The following is a 22,691-nucleotide window of genomic DNA, read 5'->3' as shown; positions in this document are numbered from 1 at the left end:
AATCGCTTTTTACAAGTATTCCACTTCAACTGGCACTGCAATGTACTGAGACTGCAATCCTAAAATCTACCGACCCTCTGCCGCTACCGACAGAGGACATTATGGACTTTCTAAACCTTTGCCTAACGTCAACTTACTTTCAGTACAAAGATAAACAATACAAACAGTTACACAGTACAGCTATGGGGACTCCAGTTTTTGCTATTGTAGCAGAAATTATCATGCAGAACATCGAGGAAAGCGCCCTATCGACTTGCCGACAAACAATCCCGCTTTATTTACACTACGTTGACGATACTTGCACCGCCGTAGGACACGACGGAATCAATGCATTCCATCACCACCTTAACGGACAAAACACTGACATACAGTTTACAAGAGAGGTCGAAGAAAATGGTAAACAGCCTTTTCTAGGCTACCTAGAAAGCCGTGATGACAACTCACTACGGACAACAGTTTACAGGAAACCGACATTCATGGACAGATTACACACATGCATACAAACATACCTGAACTTTATCTATACAAGATGAATGATAAAAGCTAAACGCTTATAGGGTCGTGTGTTTAGTTATCTAGTCAAATTAATAAGAAACTTAATAAATAGCTTAAGGCTCTTAACAACTACTAAAATCGAATGTAATATCTTAAAATCCTAAAAATGTCCAAAATCCTGGTGGCTAAAATAAACTGTAGAAGCTGGTTCTACTTTACAAGTAAACTCTGTGAAATCTTTAATTTTACTTAATCGAGAGCTAATAGTTCAGAAGCAATATCAGAGTTTTTCGATGTGATTGCATTCCAGAGGACTGGCCCTCTGTAACTATTAGATTGCTGTAAATAACGAGATGTAAATATAGGTACAACAGTATTATCTGTCCCCTGGCATAAATTAGATCATGATCAGAAATACCAAGTGGAAATACTCCCGTGGAGCTTATTAAATTCCTACGGGTTGTGACAATCAGCGTAGATGAGTTCTCGTCGGCTTCGTGATGATGTTTTGCATATTGAGATTATCAAAAATGGTTTGCAGCTTTGCAAAATGCTGTATCACTGGAGTCATTAAATTACTAGATTACTGGACGAGTCATCCTACAACCCGACATCACACAAAGCCACAACTATTAGGACCCTTACGCGAAGAGCGCAACTAGTATGCAACACGACAGACAGCTTATCTGACGAGAACAAATACCATGACCGTGTTTTTTCAAAGAACAACTACAACGAAGACTTCATCAAACGTAACACTCACCGACCTACTACTACAGAACCTAACAATAACGTAACTCTTACGACTACGGCAACTATACCATACATCTCGCGCATCCTACAACCATTCAATATCCGCGTCGCTCACAAACCTATTACCACACTACGTCAGTTACTGACTAACGTCAAAGACAAAGACGGGAGCAGTGTATAAGATCAGTTCATCCGACTGCAACACCTCCTACATTGGTGAGACCGGCAGAGACCTCACAATTAGACTGACTGCGAACAAACGAATGAGGAGGAAAGGCGATGTCAACAATCATATTGCTGAACATCACCGACTCACGAATAACACTATTGACTGGGACTCTGCGCAATGCCTGACCTAAAACACCAACTACTTTCAACGACTGACGCTGGAAAGCCGGTTTACTAACTTGGAACAGGCTCCCCTCAACAGGTGTCAACCACTAACGGCACCTTACAAACGACTCATTCACGATATTAACATTACAGATGAACCGAACAGAACGACCTGACTTCACTTACGGATCGAGACCGATCAATCACGATCGACCTACGCCACTTGAGTCTTACAGCCAGTAACATCACGGCAAAACTGATCAATTAGTTTATACAAACCGGACTAACAACATCCGACTGACAACAACTATTAACTTGACTCTGATGATGACTTCCGCTCAGGTTGTGGAAACGTCAGTCACCAATACCGAAAACATTCTTTCACAGGACTACACTCACCTTGACAATAAAACTACACTATTACAAAAATTAAAATTACAACTATTGTTGCCAATAAATGCGAAGAGCATAAAATGTGTACCGCATATCAATTGCGGTAAGTTTCAAGTGCCTAGTAAACATCATTCTATGGTCTTCTATTCTTCCATCTTGAAGGGTGCTTTGTGTAAATAAACATTGAAGTTCAATGCCTTTAGAAGCTTTTATGGCCGCAAAGATTAACAAAGAAAACAGCCTTACAAAAAATATTTTTGAGACACCTCTAAAATGATAGTTATACACAACTGACATGTATGAGTGAAGCATGTCCAGTATTAAAGTATCAATGTCAATTTACTTTTCATTACTCACCAACAGCTTATTTCTACTAGTTTTAAAAACGTCTGTATCTCCACTTCCAGAGAAGGGCGTTTTTCATGAAAATTTCAACATTAAAGACATAAGGTACCAGCAACAGGTTTTTCATTGTAAGAATTTCATTAGATCAGATTCCCGTCACATTTTTCTGTACCTTTGAAAGCATAAGTATATTTAATCACTACAATATAATGAAATCCCCCATTCTAGGCACATATGGTGGTCATATGAACGATAAAGAAGAAATATAAATATAACATCGTACTCCAGTAAAGTGTTCGCTTAGAATGAAGTTCGAAACTCATTAAAATTAAGTTGACTTCATGATTCAGATTTTAGACAAAGAGATGTTCAATACTTTAAAGATGGAATTTAAAAAGTGTAACTTATCTAGTATTCACTGAGATTTGAATCATTGGCTGACACACAGAGATATAAAAGAGGCTTTGTGAAAAAAAAAAAACCGGGGCCTTAAAATTAAGATATCAGGAGTGGCATATGACAAGTAGTCTACTGGTCTTCTCACCTGAAGTCAATCTCACGCTTGAATTATACATAAGATTTAATTATTTGCAGGCAGGTTAGGGAGGCAATTAAAGTAATGGATATATTTTACACGAAAAGAAATCGTAAAAGCAGTTTTATTCTAACCTTCTTCCTTGAAGGGTGCCTTGTGTATCAAATGTATCTAGTTCAGTACCCTCAGAGTCATAAATTGGACTTTTGGGGTCACAAAATAACAAAGTAATCAAAGAGTTATGCAAGGTCAATTAATCGAGAGTGAGTTTCCTAAAATTGTATGAAAAGGTTAAGATGTGCTTCCGCATGTGCTACATACACGGGTTTATTGTTCTTAATTAATAATGAAATTCCGATAGTGTGACTCAATTAATTCAGAAGAAAATTTCCAAGTAGGTTACAGAAATGGTTCACTAATCGTAAACTGATGTGCCGACAAAACTTCCCGAAATGATGGTGCCGATACGAATTTATCGTTCATAATCGCTCATGAAATTCCGAGATTGTAACTCAATGAATTTAACAGAAAATATCCAGGAAGGTTACGGAAATGGATTAAGTAAACCCTGCAATAATTAACTGGATAGAGAATGACAGAAACTTGCTCACGCCGTTCGCTATCATATAAAAAGTTTTTCTAGGCAAAACACAATCCGTAAGATAGCTTCTTCCCCTTAAAAAACACGACTGTCTTAAAAATTCCAAACGATAGGACGACAAAATAAAGATTGAATAATACAAACACTATGAAATCTTATTCGACCGATGAACTGGGGTGAGGGTTTTAAAGCGATGAATGCTAAAGACATTGTTTTACCGAAACGCGATTTAGATTATAAAGTAAAGCTAGTATCAAACGACGATTGGTTAAAAAAGGTTTGAATTTTTCTAGTCCTTAGCGCAAGAGAAAACCCGCATAAGACTCAACTTACCTCCCCTTCTTTCTCGGATCCTCTTTGCAGTCTGTTTTCTGGAGCTCTTCTTATTTCCTTCCTACGTTGCTCTTCGCTGGATATTTGCCTTTTTACTTATGCCTTTTCTTGTTCTCTTTCGCGTTTCTCTCGCCGTATTCTGCCTATCTCAGCGTCCTTTCTTACTTCTTCACGCGTTTCTCTCGACTGGCTTTACGCCTTTTACTTCTTGCTTTCTTTGGTCGCTCTGTCTCTTTCTTTCCAGCCTACTTTCACTCAAAACCTTATTTCTACGAACTTGAATTATAACAATTTCCCCCGGTTGACAAAGCTTTAGTACAATGTAGGACGTTCAACACCAAAATACGTGTATGTCACGGAATAGATGCAAGGTAAATTCTCTTGTTCCATCAGAGTAATTAAATAAGGAGCTTTCTTTGGAAACAAGTTAAGGATGACGTGTGTAAAAGAGATGATCGTTAAACAACTGACGACATCTACAGAATGGTGACAGAAAAGTCGAGAAATGTAATTGCGAGAATAATTTAATCGTAATGATTGTAGCAGCGATAGGCACCATAAGTGTATGAGTTGGATTAGAATTTGATCGATGGATTAATAAAAATTGATTGTGTGGGCTTACGTATGGTTAGAATCCCCGGAAAATTCCCAACATTGTCTGATCTTACCCTTTCTTTTACATGTAAGGCACAAAAAGTTGGAATCTCTGTTATTTATTTCTCTTGTCTTAGAGGTACAAATTGAATTCCCTTTGAACTCATTTCTTTACGTTTCCTAATTGATCCGAAATCGTATTGAGAGTCGCCCGTAACCAAGGTCATGTAGTTCCATGTTCCACGCGGTCAATACTGGCAGAGCCAATATTTCTGAGCTTTCGATCGGCTAGATCGATCAGAGGGGGACGAAAATAATTATATGCTTTCCTAACCAAGGAAAACGTGTGAAATTCATTTATTTCAATCAGTCCAAAAGACTTGCGGTTTCATAAAATACGTTCTGATGTATTTTCGTTCCGAGACAGAAAACCTAAAGTTTTATTATCAGATGTTAGCGGGAGAACATCCTGAAAACTAAGATCATTGTGTTACAATGTAATGCTATATATTATTTAATTCATTTTCCAACACTTAAATGAATTATAAACACATATTTAGAAAATTCTTGCTGGATGCAAATTTTGTGTTTCAACATATTATCCCTAATCAGATGAAGCTGTCCTCACCTCCTAATAAAATTGCGATATAAGGGTTAAAATACAAAATTGAATTAAATCACTTAAAAAACCAGTATGGCATGGTCACGGTATTTCATTGCCCTACTTCTTGTGGTAATTTTGGATAGAAACCGGGGCAGTTCCATGCGAACATCTATGGGCCAATACCAGCAACCTTAGCTTGTACAAATCTGTATATAGCTGTATTATATTAGAAGAAATACATCAATCAGTTATCATTATATTTCATATGATACGCACGCAATTTCAGCTCGTTCACTGAGGCCACAGCGTGATACTCGATGATTCCGTTAAGTTCACTGGTTTCACGGATTAGTGTTATCTTACGTTGTTTCATCACATTTCTAACACGTAATCTTTATTTAGCAATTCACTCCACGAACTTAAGTGACTCAGTTTTAAGCATAGAGAGAAAACAGTAAACTCTTCTCTCATTTTACTTTCTCATCCTTAAACACTCTTTTTTGTCCAACAAATGATCACACTCTCCTGAAAACTTGTAATGCTAAAGGGGTAATTGGTAAAATAGTTTTAATGAAATCCAGACGCATTTGACCACAAGCTGAGAGAGGAAATCTTTAAGACACGGTAAAAGTTATTTCGGGTACATTGGGTGCTGATAAAAATGATTGAAACCCTGACCTTCATTCATGGTGGGCTTTATGATGGACTTAAAAGAAGTTCAAAACAAAATACCAGAAATTGTTTCCTTAGTAGAAAAAGTTACAAGCGCTAACAAAATATATTTCTCCTGTATATTAATTGGAGACCAGGAAAGTATATATTTGTGAAAAACAGAAAAGTATAAATCACTGCGGTAATACTTTTAAAGTATAGATTGCGAAAAAAACAAACAAAAAAAGAAAAAATCAAGATGTATTTTACGGTGGGCACCTCAGAGCCTCTAAATACACCACAGACGGTGTTTTCGTAACTTAACTACCGCTCTCCCCGTTAACACGGACATCCAAACGAACTGGACTGAATCACTCCAGTCCAGGACGACTTTGTTACTTCGTGAAAGATGCTTGAGAATGTTTCATTTCTCAAATTTTTTTTAAACATTAGCCGTCTCATCAATATTTAGGACAGTGTTCAGACAATTATGGGTAAACTGAGAAGGTATGCTCTGTGTTCTGTTGATCCAATTTTGAGCCCTTCAAATTTTAAGTACATCGCCAAAAATTCCGTAAGAGGTTAGTGATGACATTTCCGTTTACGAATATCTATTCTAGTTTGGGACATAATTATTTTTGCCGGCCATTTTACACGTAGTATCTAATAGGAGCTCCTCCGATCATTATGCTGCAACGATCATCGAAATATGATAAAGTAATACTTGAGCGGTTACGTCATGCTCAGAAAAGAGGACTCCAACACCTTTACATGTTTTTCAGATCAGTGAAAAAAAGCTTCACTGCAAATATCAAAATGAGAAACCATTGTAAGCTTGAAAATCCTTGAGTAAAGGAGGAGGTTTAGTGGGTAACCATGGCAACCCACTTAACAAGTGTTTTATGCTAGTAATAACCACAGGTTAGGAAGTGCGTGCGAGGGCTATGCATGATTTGCATGCGTTTGTAACAGCTCTCGATCGCTCTACAGTTCAAGTCTTCAATGGATCAACGCCAAGGTCAATGGACGCACAGCTCTCGCTCTACAGTTCAACAACGCCAAGGAGGAACATAGATCTCTCGCAATGGCCGGAAGATTTCGATACCCGACAACAACAGACACGAACAGGAAACGTTCCGATCACAAGTTCACACGCTCGATTTTGATTGGACGGCGCGCCAGCTATGCATGAGCTGCACGTGATTCTTCGACGAAATAGACGTCGTCCACGTGATAAAATTGTGTTGTGTGCATTCCAATTTATGGACCGCTACTTCTGCATGAACTGCACTTGATTCTTGACATTCTTAGCTTCAAGAAGGCGAAATTTACTAATATTTGAGCCCTTCAACAACATTAAAGATCATTGACTATGGAACGTGAAACAGCTATGCTTTGGTGAGAATTGTCTTCTGCTTGGTGTTGGTTTCTAGTGGTGAGAGCGCCTGTGCTCAAATTACTGCTGCTTCGTGTTTTTCTCGCGTGGTCAAAGCGCCTATGCTCAAATTACGTCCTTTCATTTCATTGGTTCTTAGTGTCCCTAGGGACAAATATTTGGAAGGACTACTTTTTTTTGCTAAATTCGAGTCACTACAAGGCAATATAACTGCCGCGCATGCGCACTGGGTAAAATGCCAAATTTTAGTGTCATTTAAGTAAAATTAAACAACCATTAAACGCAAAAACAAATTTAAGCCATGTTTACTAAACTTAAACATGACTTAAAAATGTACCTTTGTTTAGGCGAGGTTTAAGCATTCTTAAATGCAAATTAAATCGACATTGAGATTTAAGCTATGTTTAAGTCATTTTAACCGTACTTAAATCCTTTGAAGGATTTAGGGTTACTTTAAACCACCTTAAATCTAACGTTAAACCTATTGGGGAGATTTAAGGTCTAGTTAAAAGAGCCTTAAATACAACATTAAATTTATCATAATATTTATGCCGTGTTTAAGGACCTTAAAAACACATCAAATCTTTTGGTGTACACCAAGTCTACTTTATTGACATAATCTCTCACCAGAACCAGAAACCATACGAGAGCAGCCTCCAGCAACCTTCAATGAATTAATCATAGATTAATATTAATATTATGTATTTAGTAAAGCCACAATATTTCACGCTACTGATTTTATTGCTTTTTCAATTCTTTGGGTAATGAAACTGTGTTTGTTGATTGTGAACAAGAGACTTGATTTCTTGTGTTGGAAACTGTTTCACTAAAGGAAGGTGGTTGCACAGGGAATTTGACTAACCTGAGCAAATAAGGTACATTTCTTCAAAACCATATAATTTTAGTATATACCAAACCAGTGGACAGTGTTTTTTGCATGCTCTGATTGGCTACTCAAACTCAGGATAGTACATGCATGTGCTATCCACTTCCCAGCTTAAGCTGAAGTTTGAAAAACTTTTTTTTGCAGTGTTCTGAGATATAAATTTATAATTCTTTTATCTCAATGGTTTGGTATATACTTCACAGCTCAATAAATATCCACCACCACTAAGGGGAATAATATTTATTGTTAAATATATTAAAAACAACAACGACATGTGAATGTAGATTGATGTTAATAACTGGCTGGTAAAATAATGGCACGGCGTGGAATAGGGCAAACTGCCATGAGTTTTACATTGTCAAGAGTTAAATAAGCTCCAGCAAAAAGACTGTGTATCCTATAAACAGGCAAAAAGTAGCTTGATGCTCTAGGTTCAAAGTTATTTGCGTCCCACACACAAAGGGTATTAAAACTTCCCAAGCATTGGTTTTGCTAAACAAGGAAACCGGGGTTTCTAAGCATGAAGTAAACAGCTCTGAACTGCAAACGTCACCAGACATCTCTAACTGAACGTTGAAAAGCGCGCGTTTGTATCGAGGACGCGGTATGTCTCGTCCCCAGAGTGAGGCCGAGATCCTTATGCGCATGACAAATACCGTATGAACGCCAATCAAATGTCCAAAACTATAATCGCGGGATATTTGATCTTTCACTGTCGTTCGTTCACTCGGTCGAGTTTCGTTTCGTTGCGGGCACGTGTTTGGATTCTTCCTCGATAGGATGATGGCTGCAAACGATCCAGTTCAAGAGAGACAGCTTGTTCTTATGGAAAGAATGAGTAGAAGGATTGATTCGATTCTCGAAGGGCAAAAGAAACTAGAAGATACGAATGCAGTCCTTCGGCAAGAAAATGCAAAGCTGAAGAACCAACTTGCGAGTCTGGAAGGGCAGGCAAAGAAGAAAGGCAACAAACGTTCTAAAAGCTCTCGCAGAGAATCAAATGTTGTGATTCCAAATGACTTAAGGGTAAATATTCTTTAATTACTTTAAGGATATAAATTTTTTCAACTTTAGTACCGTTAAGTTGTGTTTGAGAGTTTCAGTTGCGGTGTATCAGAAGCATAAAACGTGTCTTCAAAGACACCGCCATTCCGCCATCACGCGTGTTCTGTGTTAACTTAAAGCACAATATGTGTAGATGTTGGTTCTAGTGCTTATCACAAAGTTGGAACATCCTTGTGCTGAATTCTTGTGCCTATTTTGCAAGCATTTAGCAAAAATACTGTTTACCCAGTTTAAAATTCCACTGTGTACTGTTTACCCAAAAACCCTGCTGACCCTGATTAAAGAAATAAACAAGTTTGTGGTTTGAATTGACTTTTGACATATGATGTTCTTCCATATTATCTTCCAGAAACGGTTTCGGTTCATCTACAAAAAGATGGTAGAAAAAAAAGTGACACAAGGTTTCATCATTGATGAGGAGTATGTTATTTTTTTACCATACATAAGATGATGTATTTAAATAGCAAGGCACTAAGAGAGATGGCATGCAAGATATTAGAATTAAAACTTTACCACCAAGAACTAAATATCTCTCTGACCAGCTTCTTCTAAGGGACTGTTAGTTATCTGTTTTGAGGCCAGTGTTTAGAGTCTGGGGCCAGTGTAAAATATTCAAATTGGGAGTAGGAGGTGGTAAACTTTTAGAATCTGTTATTTCAACTATTATGTTGCTGATAGATTAATACATGCAAATTTTTGTTTTGAGAAATCTTTTCCCTCCAGGAACCAGAAATCCTAATGTCAGTTTGAAGGTGTAAAAAGCATGTAGCTTCTGCACTGTACCAGCAGTGATTAGAAAATTGTCCCTCTTGTATAACTGCTTTACTTGAATTATTATTTCCTTTTTTGGCTGAATAATAATAATAATATTATTATAACTGCCTCTGGCTATTGTTACGGTATTTTCCAAACCGCCAGAAAGATACAACTCGTACAACTCAACTACTTTATTGACCAACGTAATAACTACGAAGCGATATCGACAACCAATACAATAACTATCTTTTTCACTTATCTACGGAGCGATATAAATGCTAATACAATCAGTATCCCTATAACTTAGAGTCCTTTACAAATAATATCACTTAAATCTCGGTGCACTACCGCACAACTCATAGTGCTCTTGAAAATCTTTAACAAACTGTCGACGTCCGTAATTCTTTCTCTCACGTAGCCTTCCACATGGCTTTCAATTCCAGTAAACAACTCTGTCCGGCTCTCGCTTCTCTGGGCTCTTCGCAACAGCAGTTGTAGCTCACTAAAAGGCTTCTTTCTTTAAGCTAGCGTGACTCCTTATATATCTTTCGGAAAAGTTCTAGAATGTTCTAGAGATCTGTAATATTGTTATTTTTAGAAACATTACACTATGATCACATCATAACAAAAATATGCTGAGTCACGGTTCTAGAAGGTTCTCCTTAAAGTTCTCGCTTAGTCATTATGACTAAATGTTCTAGAAACTTCTTCGTTCTATTTTCAACAATTATGTAACGCAACGCACTCTAAAAAACATGGGCGCTCTCCATAACACTATTGTTTAAAACAAAAATAACATTCTCATTTTTATTACAGTCCACAGTCAGAGAGAAACTAGAGTATTTTTACAAAAGTGAAAGAAGTACTGAAAAAAGAGCATGGAGGAGAAAGCTGCCTATGGACTGACTTACAAATGGAAGGTATTACATTACAGGAATCAAGTTTTAATGTTGTGTGCAAGTTAGAACAAGAAACATTTACCTTGTGCAAAATCAAACAAATTTTCTGAAATATGTTGGACAGAAAACTTAAAAACTAAGAGGGAAAACACAATATTACCATCATTAATTCTTTTAATTAATATATATCCATAAGCTGATGTTACATATACACATAGACTTGTCATTGTATCGTAATTTTAGGATATCATGCAGCGATAATAATTATTGTTTTTAACTCAACAGCTCAGTTTTATCGGTACTTCAAAACAACTAAAGAAAGAGAGCAGAGGAGAAGAAAAGGGAAAAATGAAGAGCATAAAGAAAAGTGCAAAAGGAGCAGGCGTTTGCTAAATGTAAGGACTAGCTAAGTTGTCTTGCTTTTGCCATGCTAAACCTATATTCAAGAATAAATTTTCAAGATAGTGTGGCTGAAGCATGGCTTCTGAATCAAACGTTTCAATTCAGTTTGACAACAAGTGTTGTTTAATACTGTGGCAAATTTGTGCATGGCATTGTACCAACATAATAATAGTTTGAAAACACAATACAATGTGGGATAATATACAGCAACAAAAAATGAAACAATGCCATGCACACATTTGTCATACACTGTAAGTTGGACTGGTATGTTTACAACTGGTGTACAAATACACATTAATTAGGAAAGTCAACCTTGCTGGTAGTTAACCAAATAATATGGGTTTGCTTTAATTTAGTACTGTTTTGTAGCATGAATTTTTTTCTGGGAGTTCTATTTATTGCTGATTGTTATTTTCATATTTTATATCTTTTGTGGGATATCATTTTGAGTTAGAAAAGTATTTCTATTTGACAATAAATTATATGTTTCATAGATATAATTTGGTCTGGTTATTAACTAAATAATGACTGAATTGTTGCTTTTTGTTCCATTAGAAACTGGAAAGGCGTCAGTCATCCTATGAGATGCTACAAGCTTCTATGACACCAAAAGAAAAACAGTATTATAGTGAAATCCTTTACATTGATTATATGAGTAGCGAAGAATCAGATTATGAGGAGCAAGAAGATTTCATTACTGGTGAAAAAGAAAAGAAACTGGCAAGATATGTAACTAAGAAGCTATCATGGGAAAGAACAAGCTTGACAAATGCAAAAGCCAGGCTAGACAGAACCTACCAAAATAATCTGACCCCCCATGCCAGGGCAATGGCTAAGCCAAGGAGTGTTGGTGGCATGTCGGAGAGGCCTGCACCTGCTGGCCCACTTTGGGCTGTCAGGCAGATAAACAAAGAGTCGTGATTGAAAAAATACTTAGCACTTTTTCTACTTTTTATTCATTTATTTATCATGTATTTAATGGCAAACTGAAGTAATTGTTTTGTTAGAACAAATTATTGTCATCTAGATCACAGGGATAGTTTCTTCCAAGTATTGTTAAATTTATTGACTTATGATGGGGAAAATTTGTTCCTGTCAAGCATAAATAAGCTAGGTATGTGTGACATTTTAATCCTTTAACTCCCAAGATCTGATTGGTAACTATCCTCTCCAGCTGCTACATATTTCCCTGTAACTTAGTTATGAGAATCTGGTGTGATATCAAGACAAAGACCTATACCTGATAAGTTTGAGAATTCTCATTATCTCTTTGCTGGATAAGGTATAGATATTTTAGGGAGAAGCTACTTGTTAATCACTCCTGGGAGTTAAAGGGTTAATTACAAATAGGCAGTAGCTTTAAGAATGTGTACCAGTGAATTTAAAATAAAAGAAACTTGAAACATATATTGTTTAGTGTGATATGTGACCTGGTGGGTGGTAGTTTAGTAATGAAACAACAAAACAATATTTCACTGATTTCACAAATTTGATTCAAAACTAAAATAAGCAACAAATTTTGAGCAGATTAATTTGCATTAAATGGTACTTTGATAACATTAAATGTTTGAGCTCTGTTTACTTCAATTAAACAGTACTTAAACATACAGGAATGTTTTGGACACATTTAATGTGAACTTAAACCTGCATTAAGTTTTAGCCTTAAGATAGTATAAGCCAGGTTTAAGTCCAACTTAAATCTAGGTATAAGTGACTTAAACATCAACTTAAACTTATTAAACCTGAGTTTAAGACAGGATTAATCCATGTTTAAGGACACCTAAATATATTAAACATACAGGAATGTTTTGGACACATTTAATGTGAACTTAAACCTGCATTAAGTTTTAGCCTTAAGATAGTATAAGCCAGGTTTAAGTCCAACTTAAATCTAGGTATAAGTGACTTAAACATCAACTTAAACTTATTAAACCTGAGTTTAAGACAGGATTAATCCATGTTTAAGGACACCTAAATATATTAAACATACAGGAATGTTTTGGACACATTTAATGTGAACTTACACCTGCATTAAGTTTTAGCCTTAAGATAGTATAAGCCAGGTTTAAGTCCAAGTAAAATCTAGGTATAAGTGACTTAAACATCAACTTAAACTTATTAAACCTGAGTTTAAGACAGGATTAATCCATGTTTAAGGACACCTAAATATATCTTTTCTCCATGTGGCGTTTGTAGCCAATGTTGAGATTAGGATTGCGGGCTCCGCTGGTCGCCCGCAATAAATACATTAATAACGTGCCCTAAAAATTTTTATTTCTTCTTTCGAATAATCTTGCATTAAAATAAAAAGCTTGAAAATCATCAGAAATGGAAAATACGGTAGATATAGCGTTCTATTGTAACCGAAAAGGAAAAAAAAACTCTAGAAATAATAAAAAAAAGAATCATACATAAATTCAGTGTAATTGAATTATTCTGAGGGGCGTCAGTGGTCCAGTGGTTAGTGCGCTGGACTCTGGGTCGAAGGGCCCGGGTTCAAGTCCTACCAGGGGCATGTCGCTGTATCCTTAAGCAAGATGCTTTACCCACTTTGCTTCGTCTCTCGGATAAGACGTAAAGCCGGAGGTCCCGTCTCACAACCCTTCTATGTTACAAATAAATTGTGGGACGTAAAAGAACGCACGCACTGTTCGCAAAGAGTAGGGCACGTAGTGCCCGGTGTTGTGGTCTATCTCGATTTGTGCCGTCGTAGGTCTGGGTGGGTGAGGTGTGATCACAATGGACTGAAGCGGCTGCCAGAGGCGCCTTTAATATGCTGACGTCCGATCTCACCTCTCTGGTTCCTCCGCAATTCAGCCCTTGGCTGCAAGTGAGGAAATTGGCACCATTCATCTATCTATCATCTGAATTAATTTTGGTGTAATGAAAAGATTAACATCCAAATTTGAATCTAAAACAAATCTTGAAAGTCTCAAAAAGCTTCAAATGGGCAGTGCACATCTCATAGTTGCAGACGTAAGATATCAAAAAAAGTCCACTGGTCTAATTTTCATTCCAGTTGAAGAAGGAGCGCTGCCCTTGGCACTGGTAGGAACTAATTTTGCCCACTGGATATCGGCCCAGGTTTCATTTCCACAACGCCGATAAATACCGTTGACATTTGACCAAACAGCACAATCACTACTGTTGCCATACCACCAGCCTCCGCCTCTATTTTGAGCACAATTGGCAGGATCTCTATCCCAGGTACCAAAAACGAGATCTCTGTGAGGACCGGGGGAATCATAAGAAACAGTCGCATCTGTTCCAAAACAACAACAAAAAAAAAGGAATTCCCACTATAGTAGGATCAAGATAACGCCTGTGAAGCCTCAGGCTTGATTTTTGTGGTAAAAAATAAACAATCAAACAGATCTAAACTCGGTTTAGACAATAGCCCTATACCGTCTCGATGAAATAAATTTCTCTTAGCATTAGATATCATAAACAATAATTCTAATCGCTTACGGAAGGACAATTGATTAACTTTATCGATCAAGGTAGGGAAAAATATCAAACTTTTTGGACAGCTCGCAGTCGGGTAAATGATCAGATCTGACATTTTTTCTAAAGCCAAGTTCAGTTACTGTTTTATCTCTAACAGTTACGGAAGCAAACTATCCACAAAGGAGCGGGGACCCAATTATATATGAGTAGAATTAACTGCAAACATAGCCAAACGGCAATAGGTAGGAACAAACCATTTTTTTGCAGGTTACGTGGGAGCCCCTAGATGATGAGATGGAAAAACTATGTTAAGACCAACGATGGGTGATAAAAAAGGTTGACTAACTTGTAATATTGCCAATGTACAACCGGTATTTAGCTGTCTCGGTCCCAATCCCAAACCAGCCATACTCAGCGTGAATGGTTTTGCCAGTGGTTACTCCTAGATCTACTCGAAGCATGTTGTTTGTCTTGTTTCGTGTCAGGCGGTTTATCTTGTTCAGTCCGAGCCAAAATTCACCGACCAAGTTACCGAAACCATCTTTGTAGTCATCCCAGGTGCGGTTAAAATCAACAGAGCCATCCATCCTCTTCTGGATCACTGTCCATCCTCCACCGGCTGTAGTTTGGTCACAATATACATTGAAGGCGCCTGAACCATCTGGGTCGATCGGGTAAACACCGCTGATCCTTCGGCCGGATTTGTACAGCTCGGCACAGTTTTTTGCTTCCGTTAAAAAAAAAAAAAAAAAAAAGAAAACAGGAATGTAATACGTGTGAACATAATTTTAAAAATTGCGTCCCAACATCTCCTTTATTCGACCTTTGTTGCGCTTGCTAAAAATAGTCTACCGCCCATACAAAGTTCCAAACACGAAAGAACATTTATAAATAATACGCTCTTTGATTCTCAATATCCTGCTACACCGCAGCTTGAACAGAAGATTGCATAACATAAGAGTTCCGCTGCGAAATGATTGTCATCTAGAATCGCAAGATTGATCTCTTCAACATAAATTGACATCGCCATCCTGCACAACAAGAATCCTGTGATGAAATGTGCCATGCTACACAATGTAATAACAAAGAAAAGATGGAATTATCTGAATATAAGTGAGCAAAGAATATCTTGCTTACATTTCATTGGTGTTCTGTTCTCTGTGAGAATGTTAATCTCAAATCGAACTTGAGTGAGTTCCTTCATTATTTCTTCCAAGCAGACGACAGTGTTCTTTTGGCAATCTATTGGGGCTGCAAGCGTTGATAGAAGAATTTGAAAATTAACAGAAACAGCCAGAAACAGCCAAGCCGAACCTGGAGGAAAGAAGTCATTATGCGGTGTGAAGTCATTCCAGCTATATAAGTGAAGTTATAAAAAGAATGCCGAGTTACAGAATGAAAAAAGCAACAGACAAACAATTTAAGAAACTATGGGTGCCTTTGATTGCGATTCTGTATTTATATTTTGAGATCCGGATTTCAGGTTTAGCAATATAACATTAAGAGGCTGAGAAATCTGTCCTCAGTCGTTTTCATGAATAAATCGAACACCAGATATCACAGGCTTCCCTCTTTTGCTTTACTTAAAAAAAGTGACTAAAAACTTTAAATCCTGCAAGCATTGTTTACTTTGAAATCTATCTATCAGTCATTTCACTTCATGATATGATATGGTATGACGAGAAAAACCTGGAAGCATGCATGAGCGCGGTCGTTCGATTTGTTATCACTCGCGTGATTACGGACCGAATTGGACTCCACTAGGTCCTATTACTATTACAAACTTACAAACTCAAGGTGGACACAGATTGCAAAATGGACCATTGGGATTTCAAAGAGAACAATTTCTTACTTCGAGTCTGACACTGAATATCATCATTTTCAACTATGCTGGAGTGTTAGAAGTTAAACTTTAGTGGTTACATATCTCAATTTTTCTTCTCGTTAAGGAAATTCTTGTTGGAGAGGGCTTTGACACCCCTCCATTTTTTAATAACTCTTAAGAGGTCTTTTCATAGACATTACTCGGCAGCTTCTGCTAGTGTTGAACACTTGTTGAAAACACTGAGACATTGAGACAGCACTAACTGCTTTCCAAAGGACCAGAAATGTAACGCTTTGTTATACATCAGAGGTCAAACGTAGTAAAAAGGCAAAACATAAAGCATTAACGACAGTACAGCTTTATTTCTCTTACACACTGCAGATATGCCTTTGAAGAACCGTATTTCGGGAGTCCTTTTGCTGCATAAGTTTTCGATTGGTTTTCAAAGAAATAAACAAGAGCTACTCTTTTAGCCACAGGCTGCTTAACTACATTTCTAAGAATAAATAGCGAAATCGCTAGAAAGTCCAAATTGGAGCGTTTCAAGAATGTCACGCCTCTATCACACCATTGGCCTCAGCTACGCTCTGATCACGTACAAAACCTGAAGAATGACCGCATACAATAAACGCATCCTGATCAGGACACATTTTAACTAGTGAAAGTTCCTGTGATTACTAATCAGCCAATCATAATCGTCTTGGAGCAAGGGAGTGTATGACAGCTAACAATCATTCCTCAGAGATGGCTATTTACTATATCGTATCCATCAACCGCGAATATAATAAATGTTGTATTAAATTCTTTCATTTTCGATATTTTTGTGTGAGTGCATTAATTGCTTTGCACAACTTTTTCAAATTGAAACGACTAAATGTCAATGCCACTTGCGATCACCAAAGCGGAAAAATAATCGAGAGACGAATTCGTTCTACACAGTAAAAGTGATCAAGGGTTTTTTTTTAACCGAGCGAAGGAAGTGATCGACGAAAACCTTCGTTTTAAAATCCTGAACTGAATTTCTGCTCCGTACGTATGAATTACGAATTTCAAACTTACCAAGACACGTTTTTGTTTCGACGCTTAAAACTTTAGGCGTATCCTTTAGCATTCTGCACAATTACTAAAGGTTATGCTGTGTGTTGGGGAACAGAAGGAAACCGATATTATGGATGCTCAAAGGGAAAATTTTCCTGTGGTCTCGAGAAATTGCAGGCAACTAGCATTTCTTTCTGTTGTGGCTCGAATTTTTGGAGAACATAAAACCCTAAGGTTGTTAGAATCTTTTTCAATACCACTTACCTCTATATTGCTACTAAATATGAAAGCTGTTGCCATGAAATCGCCGGATCTTTTTTTTTTTTTTTTTCTCAAAACCGAATGAACTTTCATTGGATTTGCGAGAAAAACCGGATTTTTGCTGAAGCTTATATCGGTTTTTTTCAGATTAGAATATTCCTTTTACTTCACATGCTTTTTATTCTCTTCAACATAAATTCTGATTCAAGCTGTCAAACGATTCTGACTGGAAGCACGCTAATTCAGAGTCATTTCTTCGCCGTGATGCTACTAAGAACAATTGATAAAATCAAAACGAGTTAACTTTGTGAAATCTTTAAAGTCGGTACTGTGACGATAAATTTCTCTCCTTGCATTACTTTGGCCATAGTTTTTCGGCCGGCGAGGTAAAGTTTCTCTTCGTTGGGCGATTTACTTCAAACTGCTTGAGTGAACGAACAACTTTGGACTTTAGACAGGCCAAGAGAAATTTTACAGGACTTACTTTCTCTTATCTTGGATGCCTCACAATATAATTATACGAATGTAATTCAGTGTTAATCGTGAGTTAAAATGTTTAAAGTGGATTTTTAAAGTAAATCGAAACTACACCTTCCAAGCTACTATCCTCGTTATAATGTTTTTACACGAACAAATCAAAAATAAGGAAAAAAGAAAAATGGGAAATATTTAAATCTTAGGCCAGGCAAAATTCGGCACGAAGGGCGATAAATCAGCCAATTATTTACATGATACTTTGAAGGAAGCTATTTAGTTATACTTCACCACCGGCGTAAAATTTCGACGGACTGCCTTTCATCAGGCAAGCCATCAAAAAACTTTCTGAAACGTCTGGAGCTCGAGTTCTGTTCCAAAAAATGGATGACATATGGTGGACTTTTCAAAAGTTCTTGCTGTGTGCAAGATTAGGAGTGGTATGGGTTGAAAGTTGGTACAACCCTTTGCCTCCTCAAATTCAATGCCTTCAGCTTAAATGTCGTGAATGTACAAAAGTCCTCTATTTGAAAAAGTAAGCATTACATCTAAGCACTGATTCAGTTTTTGACAAACCTATCCATAAAATGCAAATTGTATATCAAAAAGCAACATTTCACATACCTATTCCTTGTTGAATGCCTCTCATTGTAATTGTTCGGAGGTTGTATGCAATGTTACTCAAAAATGCTGCCAAAAAGTAATAGTTGCGATGACGTCTGAAATGAAAATTGAGCAACTTTAAAGAAAATGTACGGGTGACAAAGTTTTGTCGAAACTGACTGGACTCAACTTTCCGCTGAGTTTAAGTAGCTGACAGAGCTGCGTGCACATATGTTCTATGCACCAATTCCTTTATGAGTTGTGAAATTCAAGCACTTCTGACGATATTAATTGCATCAATTCTATCGATAGTGGTCGTCAGGGGTTCGAGAACTTACTAGTTCGTGAGAGCTGCGTGTGGCATTGAGGAGAAATATATGCTCGGTTTCAAATTCGATTAGGGGATTTGTGACTAAATGTAAAAATGTCGTTAATCTTCCATACACCGGATTCTGAAACGGTTAAGACTTAGCTTGATGTAGACCGGCTTAAGAGCCACGAAATAAGTTTTAATCGTATTTATCTATAAATATTATTTCAGAGTAGTCGTTGTGTATCACAGCAGTGGTCTACAAATTATTGTATGAATAACTAAGAATATTGCCATGGAAATATATTCCTTCTGCTACAATAAGTAATTCCAAACGGCCAGAGTACGATAACCGTCTTGTCAATGGAGGATGACTCGAATGACGGGGTTGAAATTGCGCTAGGTACATTTTGAGATTTAACTTGTTTTTCTTAAAAAGGAGTAAAGTAAACAGACATTCCAATTCCGTACGAGTGCCAGTAAAAGACGAGATGAACTATGATACTGAAATGCTAAAAGTTCCTTCGAATACAGTACGTTTTTATAGTGCAACAAGCATTAAAGCTACAAAGTATAACGGTTCAGCTGTCAGATAAAGTTAACTTCGGGAAATCTCATTTGTTATCATTCAGTTGTGCATCACAAACCGGGAAATCCTGTGGAACCGGAAATCTTGTGGGAGCGGCTGCTTTTTTTAACACGCCTGAAATGATGGAATTGAGTTAGCAAAGTTCGATGAATCTGTGATTAAGGTCAACCCACAAACTGAAACAGTCTCCAATCTGTTTCCGTCAATGAGAAAGAATTTATGATAAGTAATCTGATTAGGTTGCCAAATAGGAAACAGAACTGGTGGTCTATTTTAATCACTTCCGCAAAAAAAGAAAAAAAGAAAAAAACAGAAAAACACAGATGACAAAACAAAACAAGGCCACCCAATTTATTCAATTTGCAAAATTCTGAAATACAGCTGTCGATTGAAATATTTACAATTGAATTACTTAAACAGCATGTCTTCATCTATCCGCTATCGAGTGGATACCTTAAGCTCTTTGCGTTCAAATTATTATTAGACGCCTTCACCTAACTGGGCTCACCAGTAACTTATGTGTAATTCCTCCTTGCTGATATACGGCTTACATTTCAGTGCTGATTAATTTGGAAGAAAATATTGTAAAATCAATCGAATTTCTCCTATTTGATCAATTCTTGTAGTTCTCTTCATCTGTCTTCCTTGGTAATGCATTGAAATTATAAGGGGAAGTGTTATATGGAAGGGAGTTAGAAAGTAATTCAAGAGCAAGAGCTTCTTTTTCGCGCATTAGTTATTGGTGCGGCCAAAATTTTTGCAGTTACGGCTTAAAATATCAAGAGATTGCAAACCCTTATTCAAAGTTTAGTTTCTCTATCAATTTCTTTGTTTTGCCTTTTCGTCTTATGATATGAAATAGAAAAGGAATACCGTGGTACAATGGGATAGATTCTTTTGACGCTGTTTCACTCCAAAGTTGCAATGGATCATGAACGCAAAGTTTTTTCGGCTATCGCATCATATCAATGAGTATACATGTAAGTCGATTCTCGTCTCTCCCTATTTATCCTGTCGAGCTCGAACTGCACGAACTGCACATAGTCCTTTTTGTAATCACACAGAAGGCTTCATTTATAAAGATGGACGACATTTGAAGACCGATTGTAAACGAAACGAGATGGCAGATTTCTTCCTCAAGACATGTTCCGTGGTATGTCTATGACAGCGCGTCGAATGCGTCTCATTTTCTAACGGTAAATAATGGGGTTCAAATTTGAATTAACGAGTGTTAAAGTCAGGGAGATAAGATAATTTTTTTCGAAAGGAACCAGGGTTTCTGATAACAGCAGCGCATATAAAGAAAGGAAAAAGCAAACTATTAAAAAAAACAAAACAAAACAAAAAACGGATATATGTAGAATATAGCGACTGCGAATTTGACAATGGCGGCAAAGTATCTCACATCACCAGAATGAGCTTTATCATGTAATTGCATAGATTGCATCTGACTGTTGTGCCGTCGAACAGTGAAATATACCTGATGTAAACCAAAAATTTAAGAGTGAAGCCAAGGCTACTCTCACGAAAACAAAAAGACTTGCACTAGAATTATCAAAGAAACAAATGCTCTATACATCCACATGGAGATCACTACAATAATCACACGCTTGTCTGTCACAAGTTCCTGTGTCTGAGATGAAGATTAATAGCTAAGAACCTGTCTAAAATAACAGCCACAACACCGAGGAACGAAGTGAGCAGAAAGAAATAGCCAGAAGTATTCAGCATTTGATGACCGTTGCAGCTAGGGTTCTCCAGTTGAAGCCACTTGACCAGAAAGTATAAAAAGGTTGAGCAAATAAACCAGCGTCAAAATCAGGAATAGCTAGACTGAGCAACAATGTTTTAGAATTCTTTGGCAAAGATGAAGCTTTTTGCATGGGGTACATTATCGCAATGTTCAACATGATAGCGGTATAACCGAGGAAAACTTGAAGACACCCTTAACAATGAGAGCTGATCGAAGCTCGCTCAAGTCAGAAAGAGAGGAAAATTGCTGCAGAATATCTGCACAAAACGTCCCGTTCATCATTATTAATATAAAAAAGAACTTTCCTACCCTTTGTCAGCAAAGCGTATTTTGGCCAGTGCAATTTCAATATGAATTTTCACAAAAGCAAAGCCAGTATTCATGATAAGTAGCCTTTTCATTGGTTCATGGAGTTTGATATAAAGCTTTAAGATATTTGGCTCTCTCTTGGTACCAACCACTAGTGATTTTTCTGGCTGAATTGAGGTTTTCATCAAAGTTTTGAGCTTTTTTTTTGGTGGAGACTTAAATACCGTTATTCTTTAACCACATGAGAATAGGTAACAAGATATTTTTCAGGCAATAAAGAGAAGAACTCATTTTTGGCAAATTAAGGAATTAATTGAAACTTAATACTGGCAATTCATTGGCATCTTTATCTTATTTCAAGGTGAACGAATAACGAATAGACCTATTTTAGCCGCAGAAACTATCGATTACGTTGTTAAGTCTGAATAACCAGCAATGGCAGAGGGGCATATGTACATAATCAACACACTCGGTGAAACTAAATTTATCTTGTAGAATCCCCCCCCCCCCCGACTCAGCACAACATTGTTTCCAGAAACGTACCTCTTTAATCCATTTTTGGTTCCTCAATGTTTGTTTTTTTTTTAAATATTTTAATTTTTTTAGTTCAGCCGCCGTTCATAATGTCGCCGGGCTATCTCACTCATTTCCCATCAGTCTCAATAAAAATGAAATTAACGTCACTGTTGTGAATAAGCCGGTTTATGTCGACTTTTCAAGCATGGTAATGAGTGAATTTACCAAGGTAAGAACAAGTAGAGTACCTTTTTTGGAGATTCAAATCAAATAGAATACTAAATATATCATGGGTTGGAACAATCTCAGGTGGCCCAAGCTCACGTCTCGAGAAAAAGCCAACGATTAACTCATGAAAGCGTCACGCGTTGTGTGACTCGGTGTTAAGTTGCGAGAGGAACCGATGAAAGTTTACACAAGTTACGAATTATTTATTATATATTATGGGGAACCAAATATGGTCGATTTACAACGATAAATACTTCGACATATGAATATTTACTCGTGAAAATCAATAAAACTTAC

General features: G+C 37.1%; 2 protein-coding genes and 1 pseudogene across 3 annotated transcripts; 2 read left to right on the top strand and 1 right to left on the bottom strand.

Annotated features, from left to right (window-relative positions):
* Window positions 1-221: 221 nt before the first annotated feature.
* LOC149037326 (uncharacterized) lies at window positions 222-1,757 on the top strand (annotated as a pseudogene).
* Window positions 1,758-8,595: 6,838 nt separating this feature from the next.
* Window positions 8,596-12,448, top strand: LOC149037325 (uncharacterized). Of its 2 annotated transcripts, XM_089186459.1 has the most exons (5): window positions 8,634-8,945; window positions 9,334-9,404; window positions 10,557-10,660; window positions 10,925-11,034; window positions 11,597-12,448. In XM_089186459.1, exons 3-5 carry the CDS (start codon window positions 10,654-10,656, stop codon window positions 11,960-11,962), a joined length of 483 nt encoding a protein of 160 aa, XP_089042585.1. In that variant the 5' UTR covers window positions 8,634-8,945; window positions 9,334-9,404; window positions 10,557-10,653; the 3' UTR covers window positions 11,963-12,448. The 2 variants fall into 2 exon arrangements, with proteins under 2 accessions (XP_089042584.1, XP_089042585.1); XM_089186458.1 differs by having other exon boundaries at window positions 8,596-9,404.
* A 1,462-nt stretch (window positions 12,449-13,910) lies between these two features.
* LOC149037324 (angiopoietin-related protein 7-like) lies at window positions 13,911-18,832 on the bottom strand. The gene is made up of 4 exons (XM_089186996.1): window positions 18,711-18,832; window positions 15,626-15,802; window positions 14,835-15,215; window positions 13,911-14,303 (listed from the first exon to the last, which is right to left on the bottom strand). Exons 1-4 carry the CDS (start codon window positions 18,733-18,735, stop codon window positions 14,026-14,028), a joined length of 861 nt encoding a protein of 286 aa, XP_089043122.1. The 5' UTR covers window positions 18,736-18,832; the 3' UTR covers window positions 13,911-14,025.
* Window positions 18,833-22,691: the final 3,859 nt, after the last annotated feature.

Source organism: Pocillopora damicornis, chromosome 11 (genome assembly GCF_964200805.1).
Source record: "Pocillopora damicornis chromosome 11, jaPocDami1.2, whole genome shotgun sequence".
In the NCBI taxonomy this organism is placed as follows: domain Eukaryota; kingdom Metazoa; phylum Cnidaria; class Anthozoa; order Scleractinia; family Pocilloporidae; genus Pocillopora; species Pocillopora damicornis.
The sequence above is the reverse complement of the archived record's forward strand: the minus strand, read 5'-3'. Positions and strand labels throughout refer to the sequence as shown.